Source organism: Myxine glutinosa, chromosome 13, assembly GCF_964187855.1.
Source record: "Myxine glutinosa chromosome 13, kmMyxGlut1.1, whole genome shotgun sequence".
NCBI classification, from domain to species: Eukaryota; Metazoa; Chordata; class Myxini; order Myxiniformes; family Myxinidae; genus Myxine; species Myxine glutinosa.
The window spans coordinates 99,010,730-99,037,505 of NC_136273.1; the positions used below are offsets into that span (position 1 = coordinate 99,010,730).

The 26,776-nt window shown below is 47.8% G+C and overlaps 1 protein-coding gene across 12 annotated transcripts in view; it reads right to left on the reverse strand.

The window, feature by feature from the left end:
- Nucleotides 1–26,776, reverse strand: part of GOLGA2 (golgin A2) — a 102,780-nt gene that overhangs the window by 68,309 nt on the left and 7,695 nt on the right. For 9 of the 12 annotated variants that reach the window (XM_068098622.2, XM_068098621.2, XM_078767816.1 and 6 more), the window contains exons 2-3: nt 9,571–9,693; nt 8,721–8,764 (exon numbers count right to left, since the gene is read on the reverse strand). In XM_068098622.2, coding sequence (XP_067954723.2) covers nt 8,721–8,764; nt 9,571–9,693 — 167 coding nt within the window. Of the gene's footprint in view, nt 1–8,720; nt 8,765–9,271; nt 9,346–9,570; nt 9,694–26,776 lie in introns of those variants that run through there. The other 3 variants (XM_078767820.1, XM_078767819.1, XM_078767817.1) reach the window with 1 other exon arrangement.

Below are 26,776 nucleotides of genomic sequence, written 5' to 3' on the forward strand. Positions count from 1 at the left end.
TGTAATCTACACAATGTATTTACTTCTGATAACATGTGAATGCATGTGCGTGCACACCCACACACACATACACACAAACACACGTACACCCACACACACATACATACACCCACACACACATACATACACCCACACACACACACATACATACACCCACACACACACACATACATACACCCACACACACACACATACATACACCCACACACACACACACATACATACACCCACACACACACATACATACACCCACACACACACATACATACACCCATACATACACCCACACACACATACATACACCCATACACACACACAAACAAACACACAAACAAACACACACACACACACACACACACAAACACACAAACAAACACACACACACACACACACACACACACACACACACACACACACACACACACACACACACACACACACACACACACACACACACACACACACACACACACAATCTCGTTTTTTCATTTCTGTTCCTCACAATTTTGTCTCTTATTCACAGACACAGACACACATGTACACCCACACATATATATATATAATATTAATAATAATAATAATAATACATTTATTTTATATAGCGCTTTTCAAGAAGCCCAAAGACGCTTTGACAGAGTACAAAAAAACAAGTGCAAAAAGACAAAAATCAACAGGTAAATAATCAAAGCAAAAGGAAGGAGAAGGAGAAGAGATAGTCAGGGGTTAAATGCTGTCGGTTAAATGTTGAATGCAGTGTTGAACAGGTGGGTCTTGAGTGATGTTTTGAATGTGGTGAGTGAGGAGGAGTCTCTGATGGTGTGAGGTCGTGAGTTCCAGAGGGTGGGAGCAGCGATGGAGAAGGCCCTGTCCCCCCAGGATCTGAATTTGGTCTGCATGGGGGGGGGGGGGGGAGTCAGGAGGTTGGTACCAGCAGAGCGGAGGTTGCGGGTGGGAGTGTGTCTGGAGAGGAGGTCAGTCAGGTAGGATGGGGCCAGGTTATGGAGGGCTTTGTAGGTCAAGAGGAGGATTTTGTACTTGATTCTCTGGGGGATGGGGAGACAGTGAAGCTTGCAAAGGACGGGGGTGATGTGGTCACGGGTCCGGGAATGGGTGAATAGACGGGCAGCGGAGTTCTGAATGTATTGGAGTTTATTGGTGATTATTGAGGGTGAACCAAAGAGGAGGCTGTTGCAGTAGTCCAGACGGGAGGTGATGAAGGCGTGGATGAGGGTTTCTGCAGCCGTGGAGGAGAGGGATGGACGGAGACGGGCAATGTTTTTCAGGTGAAAGAAGGCTGTCTTGGTGATCTGTTTAGTGTATTTGTCGAAGGAGAGGGTTTGGTCAGAGGATGCCAATATTCCGGATGTGAGGGGAGGTGGATACTGGGAAACCGTCGATGTTGAGGGCAAAGTTGGTTACTGGCAATTATCAGCAAAGTCATGGAATCCATCATTGCTTCGGATATGAAATCTTTCCTCTTCTCCAATGGCTTGATCTCTGATCATCAATTTGGTTTCAGACCAGGTCACTCTACTCTGGACATGCTGCTTCTGCTGTCTCAACAATGGATGGAGGTCCTCAATGCCAAACAGGAAATCAGAGCTGTCTCCCTTGACATATCACGTGCCTTCGATACGGTCTGGCACCCAGCTCTGCTCACCAAACTCTCCTCCTATGGTATCCATGGAAATCTCCATGCATGGCTTGCGGACTTCCTCTCTGGTCGTAGTCAACGTGTGGCCCTGAATGGATTTCTCTCATCTCCCCTTCCTGTACAGGCTGGAGTTCCCCAAGGCAGTGTGCTGGGCCCTGTGCTTTTTCAGGTCTTTATCAATGATCTCTCCGACTCTGGAAAATCCTCTCTATCTCTTTGCTGATGACTCCACTCTCTGCCGCTCCATTCCTCTTCCCTCAGATCGGCAGTCTGCAGCCTCCTCACTCTCTGAAGACCTGGACAAAATCACAGACTGGTCAAACAAGTGGAACATGTCTTTCAATCCTGACAAATCTCACACTCTTACTATGTCTCTCCGAAAAGATCGACTGGACAACCCTCCCATCTACTTTCTCAACAATCCTCTCCAAGAAGTTCTGTCGCTCAAGCTTTTGGGTCTCACTATCTGCCATGATCTTTCTTGGGAAAACCACATTTCCACGCTGGCCTCCAAAGCCAGTCGCCGACTGGGCACCCTCCGTCGTGCGAAGTCCTTCCTAGGCACACCTGAGCTCCTCACCACATACAAGGCTTTCATCCACAGCTCAATGGAATACTGTTCTCCCCTATGGGCTGGTGCTCCTGCCTCACACCTGGCTCGGCTTCACGCTGTTGAATCCAAAGCTTTCAGAATCATTGGAATCTCCCGCGATGAAGCTAACTCTGAGGGCCTTTCACTCACTCACCGCAGGCAGGTAGGTGGTCTTTCTGTCTTCTACCGACTCCTCTCCGGCCTTGCTCCCCCAGCTCTCTCTGTGCTCTGTCCCCCAAATATTCCTACAGGTCACACAAGATCTGCCAGCAACCCTCTGATGGTTAAACTGCCGAAATCTCGGCTCTCTGCTCACCTTCACTCTTTCATTCCTCTTTTCTCCCACCTCTGGATCAAACTCCCACACTCCCTTCAATCCCACTCCTCCCTCCAGGTCTTTAAAACAGCTGTTCACGACCATCTCTTATCTTCCCCCATCCAAAACCTTGATCTTTTCTACCCCCACTAATTCACCCCAGATCCACCTTGTTTGAAATTCCAACTTCTTTCCTGGAAGTCCTGGCAGCGTCCATATGTTTTATACCTCTCCCACCCGCCCCCCCCCTTCCCATGCCTCCCCCCCAAAGCCTTCTCCCTCCCACAGATCTCTCGATGTCTCCATGTCTCTCGATCCCTGCTCTCAAATGTTGTTTGTGTCCTTCCCCCTCTCTCCCCATCTTGTCTACCGTGCCCGATGTTATTTGTTTTATGTGTCTGTTTGTCTTTCTGTGTGATTCATGTTCGCTCTTTCACGAGCCTCGATCTTGTATACAAAAAAACAAAAAAACAAAAAAAAAATTAAGGGTGGATTTGGTGAGCGTTTTTGGGCCAATGATGATTATTTCAGATTTATCATAGTTAAGTTTGAGGAAGTTGATTTGAAGCCAGGATTTTATTTCAGTGATGCAGTTTGTCAGGATAGAGTGGGTGGCGGTGGAGATGGACTTGGTGGAGATGAAAAGCTGGATGTCATCGGCGAAGCAGTGGAATTGGAGACCATGACGGCGGATTAAGTGACCAAGGGGGGACAGGTACAGGATGAAGAGGAGGGGGCCAAGAACTGAACCTTGGGGGAGGGGAGCAGTGGGGGATTTGCAGTTATTGATGGAGATGAACTGGCGTCTGTCGGAGAGGTATGATTTGATCCAAGAGAGGGCAGTGCCGGTAATGTTAAAGGTGGTTTCAAGTCGGATGAGGAGGATGGTGTGATTGATGGTGTCAAAGGCGGCGCTGAGGTCGAGGAGGATGAGAATGTTGAGGTTGCCAGCGTCAGAGGAGAGGAGAAGGTCGTTGGTGTGGCCTTCTCACATACATACATATACAAACCATATACACACACACACACCTCGTTTTTTCATTTCTGTTCCTTACAATTCTAACACACACACACACACACACACACACACACACACACACACACACACACACACACACACACAATCGGTTGTTCCTAAACTTAAATAATTTAAAGGATTGTTGTAAATGATGTTAATTTTACAACATCCCATATTCAACTTTATTTAAATTGTAAACCTCAAACATAGTTTCTCCACCTAAAGCAAGAACCTTAACCCGTAAGCAACTGACTAGTTTCCCGACTGCATGGATCATCAGCTGGGCACCGTTCTTCCTCGAGGTTTCGATCCTTTCAGCCCAGGACCTCTCCAAACGGCGGATCCACAACCTCGATCATGGATCCACATCACTTGATGGTAAATCAGTGGATCCACAACCTCAGTTGCGTCCAGGCAGTCAGTCAACCCATCAATGCAACATCACTTATCCCAACTTTACTTGCAATAGGATTTAATGTGTTATCATATATTTATAACTTTCCTTACACACTCGATTATATGATAATATCATTAAATCATTCACATCTTACCCTTAAACACATCAATCGACCAAACAGCATGACCACACCACCTACCTCTCGATCAAACTCTATTTCGAATGTTCAAACTGTCATTTATAACGATTTTATAACACACACACACACATATATATATATATATATATATATATATATATATATATATATATATATATATATATATATATATATATATACACATATATGCACATATATACACACACACACACACACACACACACACACACACACACACACACACACACACACACACACACACACACACACACACACACACACACACACACACACACACACACACACACACACACACACACCACCTTTTAGAGGCCATTTTTCCCAGCAAAGCGGGGGTTGGCCTTTTTCGGGGACCGTGGTTGTTGTTTTTTTGTTTTTTTGGTCCCCTTTTTGAAGCAATGTTTTACGGCCGGATGCCCTTCCTGCCATCAACCCTTTTTGTCGCCTTTTTACGACAAGCAGGGAATTACCAGTGAACTGGTACTCAATTTGCCGACCTCGGAAGGATGACAGGCTGAGTCAACCCCCCTGGTGTTAATTCAGCGATCGACCGGGATTCGAACCCAGGATCCTAGGATCCTAAGCTGTCACCCTAGCCGCTAGCCCAACACCAGGCTGTGTACACACACACACACACACACACACACACACACACACACACACACACACACACACACACACACACACACACACACACACACACACACACACACACACACACACACACACACACACACACACACACACACACGTTTAAAGTGTACGTGCCCCTCCCTCCTCCGCCCGGTACTTCTGCTCGTAACTAATAAAATAAAAACGAAGAAATATCTCTCAGCAATTTACCGTCTGTTAATTTATATATTTTACAAATGTGAATGACACGTCCATGCACACGTGAAATGGAGTTTGTTTTTTCACACGTGAACCTTTACTTCCGGATAATAATGTTGAATGAAATAAGAACGAAGAAATATATGTCGGCATCATTGTTGACGTTTTTGTGACGACTGTCATCAAACGGAAAAGTAATACATCTTAACGGAAAAGAAAAAGCGAATTTTTAATATATGTCGACATTTTCCCCGACTTATTTTAGGCGGTGTATTTTCGTGTATCATGGCGCGTATCATAAGTTATATCACTGTTATATCATTTCATGTATCATAAGGACGAAGGATGGGAACAGTGGTGAGTTTGAGGTGAAGGTGGGAGTGCATCAGGGGTTGGTACAAAGTCCACTACTATTTGTAGCTGTGATGGAGGTGCTGGCTCAGAACGTAAAGGAGGGTTTAATCGTGGGAGTTGTTGTATGCAGATGATCTGGTGTTGATTGTGGAAAGTATGGATGGACTGAAGGAAAAGATGAACAAGTGGAAGGAATGTATGGAGACAAAAGGTCTGAAAGTAAATATAGGAAAGACGAAGGTGATGGCAAGTGGTAAAGCATGTGGTGAGGTGGAAAGAACTGGGAAGTGGCCATGTGCTGTGTGCAGGAAGGGTGTCGGAGTGAACTCCATTCAATGCACAATGCACGCTGAGTGGGTTCATCAAAAATGTAGTGGTCTGAGAGGGTCCTTAACCAGTGTGGCAGCTACATTCAAATGTAAGGTGTGCACAGAGGGAGCTGCAGATGGAGGAAATGTTGAGTTGGATCTTGGAGACGGCGTGAAGCTGGAAGGTGTGAAAACATTTTGCTACCTCGGAGACATGCTGAATGGAGAAGGTGGATCAGACACGGCAACGGTTGCTGGAGTGAGATGTGCATGGAAGAAGTTTCGGGAACTGAGTGGCGTGCTGATGAGGAGGGGAGTGGCGTTGAAGCTGAAGGGAAAGGTGTATGCTGCATGTGTGAGAAGTGTTATGATTTATGGGAGCGAGACATGGGTCATGAATGTAGAGCAGCAACGAAGGCTGGAAAGGGTGGAAATCAGAATCATTGGAATCTCCCGCGATGAAGCTATCTCTGAGGGCCTTTCACTCACTCACCGCAGGCAGGTAGGTGGTCTTTCTGTCTTCTACCGACTCCTCTCTGGCCTTGCTCCCCCAGCTCTCTCTGTGCTCTGTCCCCCAAATATTCCTACAGGTCGCACAAGATCTGCCTGCCAGCCTCTGATGGTTAAACTGCCGAAATCTCGGCTCTCTGCTCACCTTCACTCTTTCATTCCTCTTTTCTCCCGCCTCTGGAACAAACTCCCACACTCACTTCAATCACACTCCTCCCTCCAGGTCTTTAAAACAGCTGTTCACCACCATCTCTTATCTTCCCCCATCCAAAACCTTGATCTTTTCTACCCCCACTAATTCACCCCAGATCCACCTTGTTTGAAATTCCAACTTCTTTCCTGGAAGTCCTGGCAGTGTCCATATGTTTTATACCTCTCCCACCCCCACCCCCCCCCCCCCTTCCCATGCCTCCCCCCCAAAGCCCTCTCCCTTCCACATTTCTCTCGATGTCTCCATGTCTCTCGGTCCCTGCTCTCAAATGTTGTGTTTGTGTCCTTCCCCCTCTCTCCCCATCTTGTCTACCGCTCCCGATGTTATTTGTTTTATGTGTCTGTTTATCTTTCTGTGTGATTAATGTTCGCTCTTTCACGAGCCTCGATCTTGTATACAACAACAACAACAAAAAAAAAAAAAAAAAAAAAAAACGCGGATGGTTCAGTGGATGTGCGGAGTATCGTTGAGAGAGAGGAAGACAGATGATGAATTGCGAAAGATGATGGGAATAGAGCCTGTGATTGATGCTGTGAAGAGGGACAGGTTGAGATGGTTTGGTCATGTGTTGAGGAAGGATGAAAGTGACTGGTTGAGAAGAGTGATGGAAATGAATGTAGAAGGAAGTAGAAGATGGGGAAGACCGAGAAAGACTTGGCTAAAGATGGTGGAAGAAGAAATGCGGGCAAGGGGGTTAACAAGGAGAGATGCAGAAAATAGGGCAAAATGGAGAAGATTGTCATGGGGACCGCAAGGCTAACCCCCGCTCTCGCAGGGAAAATGGCCTTAAAATGCATGTTGTTGTTGTTGTATCATGGCGTGATTTTAAAAAATATATCTCTGCATTTTCGCGTGTGTGCGTGCGTGAATGTTCTCAATTATTTCTGACACCGAGTCTAAAAGCATCGATAAAAATTAAATCAGATGGTAAATTCGATAAAATCGTGAGGGTGACTCAATGAATGGGCTTTATTTTACAGGCCTTTGAGAATTCATTTCGTTCTATAAACGGAAACTTTCATCGGATTTTCTTCCCCTTTTTTTTCAACCGAGTCTAAAACTATGTTAGCGACTGTTAAAAATGAAATGATATATCGAATTTGAGTTGAAATAAACCTGTGCGAGAGAGAAAGACAGCACGGGCCTAACTAAACAGGCCTCAAAGCTATTCGAGTTAATAAAATGGTGGATATTTGTTTGCATGAAGCCTCTCCAAGAATGGGTGGAGCTATGGGTGGAGCTACTCTCTCAACGGAGTAAGCTACACCCCCGGACAGACGGACAGAATCACCTACGCCTATTATAATATAGATATCAAGCTTGACGTGGATCTCTTCAGCCATTCTCCAGTTATAAACCGATTAGAGATGCTGACATTTGACCTTTGACCTCTTCACCCCAAAATCAAATCAGTTCATCTTTACATTGTAATACATACTAGCACCACCTTTGGTCAAAATCCCATCACTGGTTCATAGGTTATCATGGTCACAGGGTTTTTACCCAACATGAACTCTGACCTTTTACCTCGTGACCCAAAAATTTAATCAGTTCATCTTTATCTTATTATGCATACCTGCACAAAGTTTGACTGAAGTCCCTTCAGGCTTTCTCAAGTTATTGTGGAAACGAAAACCTATCATGGACAGTCGGCCAACACGAAAACATAATGCCTCCGGCGACGAGCATAAAACAAAGAAATGTCTGGGAGTGATGTCATCAGTTCCGCCGTGAAAGCCCAGCCAAATAAGTGTTGTTCAATACACCACCCTGTGGTCTTAAATCCAACCTGTGCATCCCACCTTACTCTTCTCATTAGTAACTGCTAGTACTTAACAACATTCATTCATTATTCCTTCAATTCGCCACACATCATCAATGTCAGCAGCAGAAATACATCCCAAAATCTGAACAGAGCCTCCACCATGCTACACACTCAGAAATAGACATATATCCTTACACTTTTCAATCTCATTCTTCCATCCAGATCTTCAAGACAGCTATTCACCATCATCTCAGATCATACCCCACTAAAAAACATGGTCCTTGCTAATCCCCCATTAATTCCCCCCCCTCCCCCATCCCCAAGGCCACCTTCAAAATCTACAGTTTTTTCTTCCTGAGAGTTTGCTTCTGTATCCATCTTGTCCACCTCATGCATCTCCCCGACCTTTCTTTCTTCCACACATCCCTTATTTTTCCAAGTCTCCCTCTATTTTGTCCCTAAACAATTCTGTTGGTGTTTCCCCCCTCTCTTTCTACTGTTCCTTCCTGATCCATTCTATCTTCTAGCTCCTCCATGTGCCTGGATTTTGGGAAAAAAATAAAAACAATAAATCAATCGGTACCTGTCCTCTTCTCTCTGATTTTCTCCTCCACCAAACCCAGTTTTCTGCAAAAAAAAAAAAAAAAAAAGAGAAATGTCACTTCGACAAAAAATAAAGAATGAGCACCTCATAAATACCAACCAGAATACTTGATAGTTAAGGTACAGTCAGATAAGGCAATACAACAAGTAAAGTTCCAAACGTGGATAAGAGTACGTACTTCAAACTACCCCAATATAATTTGTACAAAGCCAAAGGGTAAGCCTGGCCTGGTGCAAGTCAAATCTGTAAATCTGTACAGCAATGGGCAGCTGAGGTAGAAAGGACATCATGATTCACTGCACAATCAAAATGGAGGCCGAGTAGATAGATACAACACCAAACAGGCTGTAATGCATGGACTGACTGTCCTGGCAGGACATCCCGAGTATTCCCGAAAATCAAAAGCCAAGGCATCTTTCACACATGTTCTAGATTAGAAGAAAAATCCCACACATGCCCAATCAGGACATCAATTCTAATTGGCTCAAGGTCGTCTGCAATGAGATGGTGTTCGTGAAACAAGCACACACCTCATGAGCTGGCCACACTACTTGGTTAACTGTGCACTCGTCAGGTTAGGCCACTGTGCACTCATGTGCAGTCAGACACCTGAGTACACTCATTCATTAAACTCTTCTTTGGTTAAGGGAAAGGACTAGAGCACAGGCTTGAGTGACTGGAATTTAAAAAGGAAAACAAAATCATCGTAAAGTACCTTATATTGCAAGGAAATTGTGCAATAAATAATAGAAACGTTAAAAAACTTCGTGGGATTAAAAATTATAAATTCACACCCACCCATCCTCGCCCCTCAACACATGAAAGCCACCTTTTCTGCTGAGTCCACCTCTTCCTCTGGAGTGTCAGCACGGCTACCCTCCTTACTCCTAAGCGTTTGCTTCTTCGGGAGAATCTCTCCTCCAGGTGAGCCTTTCTGCTGGAACTCCTTGAGCTGAAAAAGTCAGAAAGAGAGATACTATGGAATAGGCAGGCATTTTGCACAACTTAAACTCCAATTAGCATAAATGACAACACAATACAAACACAACTATCGGTGACGCCTCTTCACGGTGGTTGTACCCCCCAATGCAAGTCGGGGGCCAGATCTTCCCCATTCTTCCCTGCTGCCTTCTCCATATTTTATGTTCTCCATATGTTTTAGAAGGTGGGAGGAAGTTCTCCCAGAACTCAAAATCTCCACCTCCTTTTCGATAAAGGTTCATTATTCATGAACCAGATTGTGAAACTTCATTCTCTGCTTTGTCCCAAGGACTCTTTTTAGAATCCTCACTGAACCTCTGACAGCCTCCACTTGTCGCTCGTTTGTCGTGATATTCCCCAGAATTATTTTTAAGGACTCGGTGAGGGTTTTCTTGGTGTGCGATAGAGAAGCTGATGGAAAACGTGAAAGATGAGGAAGTTGTTGTGGTGGGAGGAGACCTGAATGGACATGTGGGAAGGAGTATGGATGGTTTTGAGGGAGTTCATGGGGGTTACGGATATGGTGTGAGAAATGGAGAAGGTGAAAGGATTTTGGAGTTTGCTGATGGAGCTGATTTGTTGATTTGTAATACTCAGTTCCAGAAAGAGGACAATAAGCTTGTTACATACACGTCAGGTGGGTCGACGACAACCGTTGACTACCTGATGGTGCGTCGGCGAGATAGGGGGCACCTCCGGGACACAAAGGTGATCCCGGGGGAGGAGGCTGTTTCACAGCACCACTTGGTTGTCTGCGACATAAGGGTGAAAGGTGCGAGGAGAGCTCGGCGGGTGAAGTACCAACCGAGAATGAAGGTGTGGAGGTTGAAAGAGGTGACAGTAAGGGAGGCATTAAAAGAGAGGCTGAGTAGGGTAGAGGATGATGTGGTTGAGCTTGAAAGTGGTTGGATGTCAATGAAAGCTAGTCTGTTGGGAGCCGTTGGTGAGGTATGTGGATGGACAAAAGGACCACCGAGGCACTCGGAAACATGGTGGTGGGATCTTGAGGTTGGAAAGAGGATTGACGAGAAGAGGAAGAAGTTCAAAGAGTGGCAGAAGGCGAAGGGTACGGGAGCAGAAACAGCAGAGCATGAAAGTTATAAGGCAGCCAGGAAGGCTGCAAAGAAAGAGGTAGCAAAGGCGCAGGAGGCATGTAGGAAAATGTTCGGAGAACGCTTGGATTCGGAAGAGGGTCAGAAAGCAGTATTCAGGATTGCAAAGCACATAGCGAAAGAGAGGTGTGATGTGATGGGGGTGAGTTGCTTGAAGGATGAAGTGGGACAAATCGTTGTCGACCCAGATGGAATTAAAGGAAGATGGAAAAGATATATGGAAATGCTGTTGAATACAGAGAATGAATGGGATGGCAACATAGAGAGTAACCCAGTTTTAGGACCGGCAGAGAAGATAACTGAGAAGGAAGTTGAGGAAGCGATAAAAGCAATGAAGAGTGGAAAAGCGGGAGGGCCGACGGGAGTTGTGGGAGATATGTTGAAGGCAGCAGGAAGTTGGGGTGTGAAGAGAATGACAGAGATCTGTAATCTGGTGGTGAAAGAAGGCCGCATTCCAGTGGATTGGGAACTGAGTACCCTCGTCCCTCTATACAAGGGGAAAGGTGACCCTCTGGAGTGTGGCTCGTACCGAGCGATAAAGTTATTGGAGCATGGAATGAAGGTATTGGAAAGGGTGTTGGAGAGGAGGATAAGGAAGAAAGTGAAGATCGACGAAATGCAGTTTGGATTTATGCCAGGAAGAGGAACGACAGATGCGCTTTTCATTGTGAGGCAGTTGCAGGAGAAGTACATGGATAAGAGGAAGAAGTTGTTTTTTGGGTTTGTTGATCTGGAGAAAGCATTCGATAGGGTTCCACGCAAAGTATTGACATGGGCATTGAGGAAGTTAGGAGTGGAGGAATGGTTGATCAGAGTAGTGATGGCAATGTACAAAAGAGCACGCACAGCTGTAAGGACGAAGGACGGGAACAGTGGTGAGTTTGAGGTGAAGGTGGGAGTGCATCAGGGGTCGGTACTAAGTCCACTACTATTTGTAGCTGTGATGGAGGTGCTGGCTCAGACCGTAAAGGAGGGTTTACCGTGGGAGTTGTATGCAGATGATCTGGTGTTGATTGCGGAAAGTATGGATGGACTGAAGGAAAAGATGAACAAGTGGAAGGAATGTATGGAGACAAAAGGTCTGAAGGTGAATATCGGAAAGACAAAGGTGATGGCAAGTGGTAAAGCATGTGGTGAGGTGGAAAGAACTGGGAAGTGGCCGTGTGCTGTGTGCAGGAAGGGTGTCGGAGTGAACTCCATTCAATGTACAATGTGTGCTGAGTGGGTTCATCAAAAATGTAGTGGTCTGAGAGGGTCATTAACCAGTGTGGCAGCTACATTCAAATGTAAGGTGTGCACAGAGGGAGCTGCAGATGGAGGAAATGTTGAGTTGGATCTTGGAGATGGCGTGAAGCTGGAAGGTGTGAAAACATTTTGCTACCTCGGAGACATGCTGAATGGAGAAGGTGGATCAGACTCGGCAACGGTTGCTCGAGTGAGATGTGCATGGAAGAAGTTTCGGGAACTGAGTGGCGTGCTGATGAGGAGGAGAGTGTCGCTGAAGCTGAAGGGAAAGGTGTATGCTGCATGTGTGAGAAGTGTTATGATTTATGGGAGCGAGACATGGGTAATGAACGTAGAGCAGCAACGAAGGCTGGAAAGGGTGGAAATGCGAATGGTTCGATGGATGTGCGGAGTATCGTTGAGAGAGAGGAAGACAAATGATAAATTGCGAAGGATGATGGGAATATTGCCTGTGATTGATGCTGTGAAGAGGAACAGGTTGAGATGGTTTGGTCATGTATTGAGGAAGGATGAAAGTGACTGGTTGAGAAGAGTGATGGAAGTTAATGTAGAAGGAAGTAGAGGATGGGGAAGACCGAGAAAGACTTGGCTAAAGATGGTGGAAGAAGAAATGCGGGCAAGGGGGTTAACAAGGAGAGATGCAGAAAATAGGGCAAAATGGAGAAGATTGTCATGGGGACCGCAAGGCTAACCCCAGCTCTAGCAGGGAACATGGCCTTAAAATGCATGTTGTTGTTGTTGTTGTTGTAGTGAGGGTTTTCTTGATCATCCCTGTTGCTCTGACTATCACTGGTACAATTTCAGCTTTCTTCAATTTCCAAGACTTTTTGACCTCATTTTTCAGCTCCGAGTATTTGAGCATTTTCTTGGTTTCTGAAGCATTTAGTCCAAAGTCATTGGGAATCGAAACCTCAATCAACAATGCTGTCTTTTCCTTTATGTGTTTGAGCATTATGTCCGGAGCACTATGTCGCAATGCTCTGCCTGCAATGTCTACACTTGATGGGATTATCTTGTCATGTGTGAGCACAATGTGTTCATTTTCAAGGATCGGATTTGGTTTGTTTCCACGATTGTTCTAGAACCGGATTGTTGAAATGTTCACAAAACTTTACATGGATAATTTTTAACCAAAAAGGAACACAACGAAGGGGTAAGACAATATAAATTCAGAAATAAGTTTAATACCCCCCCCCCCCCTATCAGTGGATCAACCTAATATATATATTGTTGTGGATTTGAGAATTGTTGTGTTTTTTTTTTATTATGGTTGTAAATGTAATGAAGATCGTTGTAAAATATCACCCTCCTTCCTCCATTTGGTGTATAAAGGTCAAAGGTCGAGCCCGTAGTTATTCCATATGCAATCACGTAGCAAATCATAGATTTCCTCCTTGTTCAGTAGTTATCGCCTTATTATGTGTATTAGATTAAGGCTTTGTCTTCCATTAATTAACACTCCATTGCACCGAATTCAAATAAGGTAGATTCCCTTCACATTCCTCTTTTGTCATCAATTGCCAACTGCATTGGGCGGTTTTCTGCATTCGCCCCTGCTGCTTTGGGACCGTGTTTTTCACTGCAAGACTCCATTGAGCACGAGGTCATCTCGGAGCAGAAGGTGGGAGGAGTCAGCCCAGCGCCAGGAACAAGGCGTGGCCTTGCCAACGCCTCCTCTGGGGGCGGGATCGGTGGGCCCTCGCGGCCAATCAGGGCCGAGGCGAGCTCGCCGATGGGCGTGTCCGGGAGGCCGGCGGCCTGATCGCCCCAGGGCAATAAAAGCGCACGCGGAGGCCTTTGAGGGAAAAAGAGAGAGATGCGGCAGATGAGTCCAGAGGCAGTACCACGAGCAGTACCACGCAGCTTTGACTCCCCACAGCAGCGTTGACTCCACCAGGCAGCTTTGACTCCACCAGGCAGCTTCGACCCGTTACCACGCGGGAACCAGGATCGGTGGCATCGGTCGCCGTCGAGGTCCAGCCCGACGTCCCGTGCGGAATCAAGCCCGAACCATCTCCTCCAGCTGAACCTTCCTCTCCCTCCAGCCATCCACCTCCTGCCATTCCTGTCATCATTCCCCATGTAAGTGTGATTGTAGTCTGTCTTTTGTCTTGTCCTTGGGGTTAAGTAAGACTGTAATAGGTAAGCTAATTTGCACTGTGTCTTCTTCTTCTTCTGTATTTTATTTTATTATCTTTCCTCCTCCTTGGTTACTTTTCATGGTGTACATAATAGGTAGAAATAAATCATATTCGTATTTCCTACTGCTGTCTTCCTCTTCTTCACATCCTTCGTCTTTGTCTTTTCCCAATTGAAAACCTGTGGCACGATTTGGCCAACGTTCAAGGAATCGGGTTAGTTTCTGTTAATAGTTCGTGCCGCGGTTGCTAAAACCGCTCGGCAATTAACATCTGTCCGCGGTACGAACGGGGCTGTGCACCTGCCTTTCCGGAGGTAGCTGGGCAGCGTCAGGGACCACGTCTGTCAGTCATAAACGAGGGGATTAATCCCCCCTCGATAAGGGGAACAGAGGCCGACGTTGGGTTCCGTAACAATATATATATATATAGTCACGTGAAAAAGTAAGTACACCCCGTGTAAAGTTTTGACCTTTTTCAACATATTTCAACATACAGCTATTTGATCTTCATTTCAACAATATTGATAGATAAAGGTGATATAATATAACAAATATCATGAAACATTTACATTTTGTAGTCCATTGTATAATTTAAATAAACATAAATGCAAATTTCACATGTGGAAAAAGTAAGTACACCCCTAAATTTATCACTACTTCAAATACCTAAAATTAGAATCAGGTGCACCAGCTCAGGTGCAAATGATTAGGACATCGTCAGAGAGGATCTTGGAGGAACCTGTCTTATTTAAACCTCAGACATTTAGTTTGGTTTGCTCTTTGTTGTTTAAGTGTGCGGCGTCACCATGCCCAGATCAAAAGAGCTCTCTGAGGCCTTCCGAAAGAAGGTTATAGATGCCTACGAGTCTGGGAAGGGATTTAAAAAGATTTCCAAACAATTTGAAATCAATCATTCTACAGTCCAGAAGGTCATCTACAAGTGGAGAAGATTCGAAACAACTGCCAACTTGTTCAGGCCAGGCCGCCCCAGCAAGTTCAGCCCGAGAGCAGACCGCAAGATGCTGAAAGAAGTCTCTAAGAACCCCAGAATGTCATCACGGGACCTACAGGTAGCTCTTGCCACTGTTGATGTCAAAGTGCACGAGTCTACCATTAGAAAGAGGCTGCACAAATGTGATCTGCATGGGAGGTGTGCCAGGAGGAAACCTTTGCTGTCCAGAAAGAACATCAGGGCAAGACTAAAGTTTGCCAATGAACACCTAGGCAAACACCAGCACTTCTGGAACAATGTGCTCTGGACAGATGAGTCAAAGGTAGAGCAATTTGGCCACAGTACCATAAGTACCTGCTCACCAAATCAATTCATCCCAAAAAAAATATCCATCTCCTATAGTGCCTTTTTTCTACATTCCCTAAACTCTCCTGCACTCCATCCTCCATCCAGCGTCCTTAAACGTATTTTTAACTCGAAGGTCACAAGAAACTCATTTTGCAATAAATGTTCGTTTCCCATAAATCGTACACTTTCAAAAATCCAATCTCACCCCTCCCCTCCAAATCTTCCCCATAACCCCTCCCCTCCAAATCTTCCCCATCACCCCTCCCCTCCAAATCTTCCCCATCACCCATCCCTTTCAAATCTCCCCCCTTGCCCCCTCCCTCCTAAACTACCCCCTCACCCCTCCCCGCCAAGACGCCCCCTCGCCCCTCCCCTCCTAGACTCCTGCCTCACCCCTCCCCTCCAAATCTCCCCCATATCCCATCCCTTTCAAATCCCTCCCCTTGCCCCTTCCCTCCCAAACTCCCCCCTCACCCCTCCCCTTCAAATCTCCCCACCCTCATTGCTTCTCAATTTCCCCCCTCTCACTCCCCCTCCTCAAAGCGTCCTCCCCGCTTCTTCCCCCTTCAAACTCTCACCTCCATCTCCCCCAACCTTCTGCCTCGCTCTTCCCCCTCCTCAAATAACACCTCATTGTGGCTCACCCAATCACCATCAAACCTTTTGTCCGCCCCATCCTTCCCTTTCTCCGAGCTATTCTGAAATCTCTGACACACCTTCAACAGCTCTCCCTACCTCTTCCACCTCTTCCACATCTTACCCTACCCCTCCTCCCCCCTGTTCTGTATCTGATGCTCCCCCTTCCTCTTCATTAACGGTATGGACCTCAAACATCCGGGGCCTTCGTTCAAACTTAACTGATCTCTCCATACAGGTTGCTTCTGTCAAACCAGACATGATCTGCTTAACAGAAACTTTCCTCCTTTATGATGTCTCTGATTCCATAGTATCTCTCCCGGGCTACTCCCTCCTCCGGTATGATAGACCTGAGCCTCGTCCTGGAGGCGGGGTTGCTATCTTTATCAAAAACTCTCTTCCTCACTCGCCCTGCACTGCACTCTCTCCACCTCACCCCCAGGAATACCTCTGGCTACGGCTTCCCCTTCGCTCCCACCTCTTGTTCATATGTGTGTTGTACCGTCCACCAAACAGTGATGACTCAATCTACATCTCGCTGTCTGATGATATGGACCAACTTCTATCTACTCATCCCAACTCTCTCTTCCTCATATGTGGTGATTTCAACTGTCATCATGCCAGTTGGCTGGGTGTGGGTACCTCTCTCACCAGCCATGGCTCCTCAGCAAAGGACTTCTGCGACTCACTGGGACTGACACAATCTGTCAATTTCCCGACCCGGATCTCAGTCAACGGAACATCTTCTCTTCTGGACTTGGTTATGACTAACTTCCCTGAAAATGTCTGCTGCTCTTCTTCTGCTCCGATCGGATCATCTGATCATGTCCTTGTTAAAGTGGACATCTCTCTGACCATCCTCAGGGAGCCTGCTCAGCGTCGACGAGTCTGGCATTTCACTCAGGCCAACTGGCACGGTCTTCAAGCAGCCATCAATCATCTGGACTGGTCTCCCATCTCTACCACCTCTGACATCAACTCATCCTGGGAATTCTTCCAAAGTAAATTGCTCTCTCTCATGCACAGATTTATCCCATCTCGTCTTCAGTTGTCATACCCTTCCTCCCGTCCATGGTACACGGAATCTTGTGGTGAGGCTGTTGCCCAGAAACAACTTGCCTTCGTCTCCTGGAAAGCAAATCCAACGGAAGGAAATCTCATTTCCTTTCACAAAGCCCGAAACAAGTGTGTGTCCACCCTCAGGAGAGCCAGGAAACAATATCTCTCCGTTCTCAAGACCGAACTCTCTTATCTGTCTCCCTCTTCCAAATCCTGGTGGCGTCTGGTCAAATCCGTTTCTGGTGTTTGTTCCCCCTCCATCCCCTCCCTTACCTCAAATGGCTACACAGCTGACTCCGCACGTGAAAAAGCTGAATGCCTCAACTCTGTGTTTGCCTCTAAATCTTGTGTCCCAAACCCATCCCTCTCTGTACCCACCATACCCAGTCGTACCCTGCTGCTCCTGGACTCCGTGTCCTTTCCTCCTGACAAGGTGGAAAAGTTTCTGTCAACCCTCGACTCTGATTCTGCAACTGGACCCGACGGCATCAGCCCACGGGTCCTAAAATCCTGCTCTGCTGCTCTATCTCACCCTCTCTCTGTTCTCTTCACCCTCTCTTTTGCTCAAGGTCAACTGCCATCTGCTTGGAAATCAGCCAACATCACCGCTTTGCACAAAAAAGGTGCAAAAACAGATCCTAGCAACTACAGACCAATCAGCCTTCTCCCAATTATCAGCAAAGTCATGGAATCCATCATTGCTTCGGATATGAAATCTTTCCTCTTCTCCAATGGCTTGATCTCTGATCATCAATTTGGTTTCAGACCAGGTCACTCTACTCTGGACATGCTGCTTCTGCTGTCTCAACAATGGATGGAGGTCCTCAATGCCAAACAGGAAATTAGAGCTGTCTCCCTCGACATATCACGTGCCTTCGACACGGTCTGGCACCCCGCTCTGCTCACCAAACTCTCCTCCTTTGGTATCCATGGAAATCTCCACGCATGGCTGGCGGACTTCCTCTCTAGTCGTCGTCAACGTGTGGCCCTGAATGGGTTTCTCTCATCTCCTCTTCCTGTTCAGGCTGGAGTTCCCCAGGGCAGTGTTCTGGGCCCCGTGCTTTTTCTGGTCTTCATCAATGATCTCTCTGACTCTCTCGAAAATCCTCTCTATCGCTTTGCTGATGACTCCACTCTCTGCCGCTCCATTCCTCTTCCCTCAGATCGGCAGTCTGCTGCCTCCTCACTCTCTGAAGACCTGGACAAAATCACAGACTGGTCAAACAAGTGGAACATGTCTTTCAATCCTGACAAATCTCACATTCTTACTATGTCTCTCCGAAAAGATCGACTGGACAACCCTCCCATCTACTTTCTCAACAATCCTCTCCAAGAAGTTCTGTCGCTCAAGATTTTGGGTCTCACTATCTGCCATGATCTTTCTTGGGAAAACCACATTTCCAAGCTGGCCTCCAAAGCCAGTCGCCGACTGGGCATCCTCCGTCGTGCGAAGTCCTTCCTCGGCACACCTGAGCTCCTCACCACATACAAGGCTTTCATCCGCAGCTCAATGGAATACTGTTCTCCCCTATGGGCCGGTGCTCCTGCCTCACACCTAGCTCGGCTTCACGCTGTTGAAACCAAAGCTTTCAGAATTATTGGAATCTCCCGCGATGAAGCTATCTCTGAGGGCCTTTCACTCACTCACCGCAGGCAGGTAGGTGGTCTTTCTGTCTTCTACCGACTCCTCTCCGGCCTTGCACCCCCAGCTCTCTCTGTGCTCTGTCCCCCAAATATTCCTACAGGTCGCACAAGATCTGCCAGCAACCCTCTGATGGTTAAACTGCCGAAATCTCGGCTCTCTGCTCACCTTCACTCTTTCATTCCTCTTTTCTCCCACCTCTGGAACAAACTCCCTCACTCCCTTCAATCCCACTCCTCCCTCCAGGTCTTTAAAACAGCTGTTCACCACCATCTCTTATCTTCCCCCATCCAAAACCTTGATCTTTTCTACCCCCGCTAATTCACCCCAGATCCACCTTGTTTGAAATTCCAACTTCTTTCCTGGAAGTCCTGGCAGTGTCCATATGTTTTATACCTCTCCCACCGCCCCCTTCCCACGCCCCCCCCCCCCCCCCCCCAAGCCCTTGCCCTCTCTCAGATCTCTCGATGTCTCCATGTCTCTCGGTCCCTGCTCTCAAATGTTGTGTTTGTGTCCTTCCCCCTCTCTCCCCATCTTGTCTACCGCTCCCTATGTTATATGTTTTATGTGTCGGTTTGTCTTTCTGTGTGATTAATGTTCGCTCTTTCACGAGCCTCGACCTTGTATACAAAAAAAAAAAAAAAAAAAAAAAAAAAAAAAAAGACATGTTTATCAGAAAACCAAACAGCATTTGACCACAAGAACCTGATACCAACTGTAAAGCATGGTGGTGGAAATGTTATGGTTTGGGGCAGCTTTGCTGCATCAGGGCCTGGGCAGCTCACCATCATAGAATCCACTATTAATTCTTCATTGTACCAGAAGGGGCTTGAGGATAATGTGAGGCCATCTGTCAGAAAGCTGAAGCTCAACCGAAGGTGGACCTTGCAACATGACAATGACCCTAAACATACCAGTAAATCCACCAAGGAATGGCTGAAAAGAAAGAAATGAAGGGTTCTGGAATGGCCAAGTCAAAGCCGGGATCTAAATCCCATCGAGATGTTGCAGGGAGATTTGAAACGAGCTGTGCATGCAAGAAACCCCTCAAACATCGCACAGCTGAAATAATTCTGCATGGAGTAGGCAAAAATTTCTCCCAGTCGATGTCAGAGACTGGTAGACAGTTATAAGAAATGCCCACTTGAGGTCGTTTCTGCCAAAGGGGGCAATACCACCTATTGGCCAAGGGTGTACCTACTTTTTCCACATGCGAAATTTGCATTTATGTTTATTTAAATTATACAATGGACTACAAAATGTAAATGTTTCATGATATTTGTTATATTATATCACCTTTATCTATCAATATTGTTCAAATGAAGATCAAATAGCTGTATGTTGAAATATGTTGAAAAAGTCAAAACTTTACATGGGGTGTACTTAATTTTTCCATGTGACTGTGTGTGTGTGTGTGTGTGTGTGTGTATATATATATTGTTACAGACGTGGCTTGGATGTTATTCACCGAGCGGTTTTGGGATGACCACGTCTGCACAAGATTATACTCGATATTATACCCGAACGTTGACTAGTCGCGCGATGCTAGGTCAATGACGGAACAGACACACGGCTGGGATTAAAATGACGACACCAGGGATACGGTTCTCAAGACCTCCGGAGGAGATTATATTCGTTACGGAAGGTCAGATTACAGGGACGAGAGGTACAACATAGAAAGACAAGCACTTAGACACAATCTTATATTATTCCCAACAGACGACAGATAAACGGGACAAAGCTGACTCACACGGGGATTGATGGCTAGGAAAGGCAGGATCGATGGCTCAAGGTGCACTCTTGGCTCAAGGACAGGGTACTGTACGGTCCAGTAGATGCAGGAGGTTTCACAGCGCTCGAGGTGGCGTCTTGTCGTCTCAAGCTGGGGGCGCATCTGACGTCACATCCGGCGCGGGGCCGCGTATATCCGGCGGGGAGTGACACGCCCTCGGCTCGTTAGCTCCGCCTCGTGGAATCGGCACGTTGCTTCTCATTGGGTGCGTGCGGGGGGGTTACCGGCTCCGCCCTTGACGAGGAGCTGACAAGGAGCCCCTTTGTGGTAACCCCGTGGAGCGCATGGTCTGGAGCGCGTTGTCTGGAGCGCATTGTCGATGGCGGCTAACCGAGCCGGTGGGAGGACGCACACTCCCCCCCGCGCAGCGCCGTGCCCCTCTGTTGTTGTAGACGGGGAAGAAGATGGGAGGAGGTATGGGAAAGGTCCTAAACTCACTACTGGTGCCATATAATCACATTCTGGTGCAACGAAGAGTCATAATTAATGGAAACGAGGCCTTAACTGACATAGACTAAGAATAACTAGCAAGATGTCCGAAAGTTGTCTACGTGTGGTGCGGTGGACCTGGGCACGACATTTAATGGGGGAATAAGGGGAAGGTCGGCTCTACTGATTGTCGTTTACAGACAATGGGACTAGGGAATGGGGGATTGGGGATAGTTGGGGAGTATTGGGGAAAATAGGGGAATATTTACAAGCGGATATGGAGGCCAAATTCCATATTCGCAACATTGCACCCTTCTCTACCCTCAGGGCGTCCCGACCCGATAAATTTTTACCTACTTTAGTGTGGCACGCAATGTAGTTCCCTCTACTATTAACTCTACCCTGAGTGCGACAGTTTTACAGATATTCACAAATGAGTAAATATGTCCCCCTGCGACGTTGCACCCTTCTCCTCACAGAAACACACCCACAGGATAACCGAATCCGGAAAGAATTCTCAAACTAAACATACAGCCGGTAGGGAGCATTATTTACACAAGACTACGCTGATATTTACACTACGATCCAGGACCTGTTTTTGGAGGAACACATGCAGATGTTATGCATAGAGAGAGCGCGCTTGCCAACATCGATACACCAACCCACGAGTGCTCTGTGGCCGACGGCCTTTAATAACGTGCAGAGCACCCTTCCCGAGCATCAAAAGCACCACCCCACCACCAATCGGTGCAGTCACCATTGTTCATTGGAATAAAAATAAATTCGACAACCCCTAACCCTGCAGGTGTCTCTTGCTCTTCTTGTGGTGCACTTGGTGTTAACTAAAAGTGGTTCACCTGTATGGCATAGGTGCCACGTTGACCCATAGGTCCATCCCCGGGTGGTGCTTGGCCGCAAACGAACTGCGGTCCATTGTGGGTGGCCACAAACATTGCGGTCCATATGGTGTATCGATCCCGGCAGCAAACAGCGAAAGTGCAGGCCCACAACTGCGCAGCCAGCACCTCTCTCTCCTCTCTCTCTACCCCAAAGCCAGATCCTCGGAGGTGGGAGACAAAAGAAGCAGACAAGTGAGTAAGGTGGTAAGGGCGCAAAAGTGCACGCAATGTAAGGTGATGCACACTGGGGGCACATGGGAACCAGGTGAGACAGGTACGTTCCTATCGTACGCCCCCCCCCCACCAGGTAACCTACATGGCCCCTCCCTTACCCCTTACTGTATCCACACAACACAACACTACCCATAAACATCTACTTTACAAATCAACAAACATCCCTACTGTCTTCCCCGTTCCTCCCATAAACCAAATTCGTCTTCTCTCCCTCCTAACCAATCAAATTTGCCATTTTCAACTTTCATCAAAATTTGCCATCTCCAACTCAACATCATAATTTGCCATCACCAATTCATCATCAGTCCCTCCTAAGGAGGGAGAGATGGAATCACCCCAATGTCTCATCCACGTCGTGATGCGTCTCACAATCCACACAGCAATTTCATTTCCTGCAACAAAACAAAGAAAACACAGGTGTGGAGTCATCATCATCACCACAGGTAAGTGGCTGCGTATGGTGCGACAGGTTCATCAATCCTAACTATTTCCTAAGTGACTTTAACAACTTTACACTACCCGGGGTCTTTCTCCGGCCAAACCATTGGCCCTCTTACACTATGGGTTCTAAAAACCAATTCCCATTGGCCAGACTGTGGTGCTCTTCAATTTGGGGTCTCACTCCCCCGATTCATCTCCCGGTGCCCTCGCACAATTTCTGGGCTGTGGCGTGTACCTCTCCCAGTGGGTCTACCCACCTGCACACCTCCACCACTGCAGTTGCCTCCGAGCTTACCTGCTCCTCACCCTAACCTAACTACCTGGGGAAGGCCCTCTGGCTCTCTCCCCACTCGGTGCCCTCTCTGGCACTGGGCTACCCGATCCACACCCGGGATCCTCAGGCACCCACTCACAACTACCGGCTCCCAGAGCCCACCTGCGGCCTCACCTGGCCGACATCCTCACAGTGGTGGAGTGCCCAACCAACTACACACACTAACAGGCTACACGCCCAGCCATTTCCACAACACTAATGCACCCATCCACAATACCATTCTGCAACCGCACCACAAATGCCAATATCCAACCACAATTTACCTGCACCCTCTACCTAACACTTACACTACCCGCCCCGGGTACTCGTGAAAGGGGTCCACTCTTCCCCCATCCACACCTTCGCACCATGCACACCACTCCGTACCACTCACTCCAACTCTCTCCACACACCTGTACCTGCACACCTGTGTTCTCACACCTGGTGCCACCTGCACCCTTCTCTCCCCAAGCGCATTCGCGCTGATCCACACACTCACTACTCATACACTGCTCCACACACCTGTCCAGTTGCACACCTGTGCAATCACACCTGTTCCATCCTCACAAACACGGCATCATCTCAGCTAACTACTCCCTTCTGAAACTTGCGCTTCCCAGTCGTCCCTTTAAACTATTGCGCTCCCACGTCATTATCATCCACACTAATCTACCTGCGTCCCCACTACAGGTATCAGTCACTAACTAACCTTAACGTTACCTAAGGTCATCTTCTCTAGATCCCTACACACCATATCCTAACCCACCCGGGCTAGTTTTCACTGCCATACACCCCATAATCTAGTGCTCCTTTGCCCCCACATGGGAAGGATGGTGGATTTGCCATCCCACCACATCGGGGGTCTCTCACTACCAATTTTGCACATCAAATTTCAACAAATTAAAAATTTGCCAATCACTGCCCATCATCTGCCAATCACCACTGCCAATCCTTTGCCAATCATCAAATTTTGTTTTTCTCTAATTTTGGGTCCAAAACACTAACCTCATCACCCAGTCGACTCACTAATACCTCTCGGTGCGCCAATCCCTGTCCAAAGCCCGGCTTCGTAAAGCCAAGCAATGGATGCTGGTTGTTTTGTGCCAGCGGCTGGATGCGTCCGGCATTCGGGGCAGGGACGGGGGCTTACCCGGGCCGAGATCCCACGCACCACCTCGGCGTGGAGCCATCCAATGTCCCGATCTCGACCTGCCGGCACGTCTCAACAAAACGTGGTCGCCATAACGACCCTTCCTATCCTGCCGCCCGCTCCGCCTGGTGGAGCACGGACGCGGCCGTTCAAAGCGAGGCCCAGCACGCACCGAGGGCCCGATTCGGCTATAAGTCGTTCTACACTCTACCCCGTCTAACGTCGATGCTTCCCCTGGACGCTTACACCCCGCAGCCCGTTCCTTGCTCACACATCCAGCCGTGCCCATGCTCCTCGTACCTTTCCTTACACACCCAGGTACACCCATTCCACTCACAGCCTTGGTCACACACCTGACCACCGAACACTTTGGCACACATTCGTTGCTCGCACACCTCACCAATACACCGCTTCGCACCCCCTCCTCGGTCACCTCCTCTGTGACAATCACAGGTGTGCCCTCATTCGCACACCCAACCACGTGCCTCACCACCAACTCCAGCGTGCATTCCCACTCACGCTCTACCATTCCAGGTGTGCATCCTTCCATCCCAGGTGTACATCCTCTCTCACCTGTCACAACTAACTCACGCTCCATGTCACTCTCACTACTCTCACCCTTACTCTTGACAGCGCACTCTTTCCTCGTGCACCTGTCCGTCACACACCTTTCTCGCGCACACTCTCCCGTTACACCCTCTGTAACACTCACCACAGGTGGACACTCTTCCTTACTTCTGACAGCGCACTCTTTCCTCATGCACCTGTCCGTCACACACCTTTCTCGCGCACACTCTTGCGCACACTCTCCCGTCACACCCTCTGTAACACTCACCACAGGTGTGCATTCTTCCTTGCCTTTGACAGCGCACTCTTTCCCCATGCACCTGTCCGTCACACACCTTTCTCGCGCACACTCTCCCATCACACCCTCTGTAACACTTACCACACCGCGCTTCCATGTGCTTCCTCGCACCCGCGCTACGACCGACTCACTCTCGCCAGCACCCTCACTCCTTGGCACGCACTTTTTCCTCACACACCCCAGAGTCGGACTTTCTCGCACACCTCCTTTTTCGCACACCAGACCTGTCGCACACTTCACCGACGGCCTCTCACGAACACCCGGGTCCATCTCGACCCCCAAGCTTCTTAAATCCCCTGGCGCATCATACGCACGACCATATTGGTCACCACTTACACCAGGTCCTCTTCCTCTTCGCTTCTCCTCCATCACCTGCGAATCCCTCATCCGGTTAATGGGCACATCATCACGATTTGAACACAGACTTTGGACCAATTCTTTTATCTCCTCTTTTATTTCTTTCTTATCCCCTCTCCGTCGCTTCTTAATTTCACTCATCCCTTCTTCCACTTCTTCTAATTTGTGCTTCACCTCTTTTATTCCCCGGTACGTCTCCTCAAGCTCATCCTCTAAGGCTACCTTGACCGTTTCCATGTGCGTCCTCACCTGCCGGTCCTTCGTCTCCATTACCTCTACCACCTCGTCCAACCTCGTTGTCAGTCCCTCACGTACCATCTGACATTCCCTCTTTGTCGCTATTAAGTCGTTTTTTATGTCGTTTTGTGTCGCTTTTAAACCTCCTAATACCGCAGTGTTCCTTTGAACCTGCTCCTTTAGTCCTTTTTGTCCCTCCGTCAGCTGTTCCACCTCCTGCGTCAGGACCTCTATGCCCCCTTGTAACTTTACAGTCCCCTTTCTCACCTCCTTCTCCATGTGCTCCTTACAGTGCCTCACCTCCTCGCGCACTCCTCCGACCTCCTCACTCACTCCTCTCCTGATCTCCTCTCCCATCACTTGCATCTCCTGCCCAGATGCCACCCTCATCTGCTCCATTTCCTCCCTGTGAGCATCCAGTTTGGTTTCTACCCCCATTCTGACCCCCTCTATCTGCTGCCCCATTTGGTTAACTTCCCTTTCCGCTTGGTCCCTCATGTCCCTCAATTTGCCTTCCATGGTGTTTTCTAACCCCTCTAACCCTTTTTGCATCCCTTCCATTTGATTCTCTTGAGCGGCCATTCTGTTTTCTACCCCCATTAACCCATGTTTCACCCCTTCTATCCCATTGTCTAACCCCTCTAATTTCTTGTCTAATCCCTCACCGGTACCCCTCGCTTCGTCCCTCATTACCCCCATTTGGCCCTCCATCCTATCCATTTTTGCATTCAGTTGGGTCAAGAATAATCTGAGGTCAAACCCGGTTTGCCCAGCGTCCCCAGCCGCCACCGCAGGCTCGCCCTCCGCGGCGCCGCTATTTTGGGACCCTTCAACCACGTGAGCGAGCGCGCCATTTTGCGCGCCCGCTACTTCGTGCGTGACGGCGCTATTTTGCGAACCTGCCGCCCTCACTGCTTCGCTCTCCTCTTGTCCCTCAATTTGGTCCTGGATCGACCCTACCTCACTCTCCTTTACCGGACCCCAGCTGTCTTGACCCGCCATAGCGCGACTTTCAAAATTCGGTTTTTTTTTATTTTCGTAAAACAAATTCAAATTTCGCCGTTATAATTTCGCGCGGGAAACGCGCTCCGAATCGATTCTACTTGTTACAAATTTGGGCCTAATAAATTTAGTCCCGGGTTCGAATTCCACTCCTCGACACCAATTGTTACAGTACTAACACAATTGGTGTCCAAAATTTGG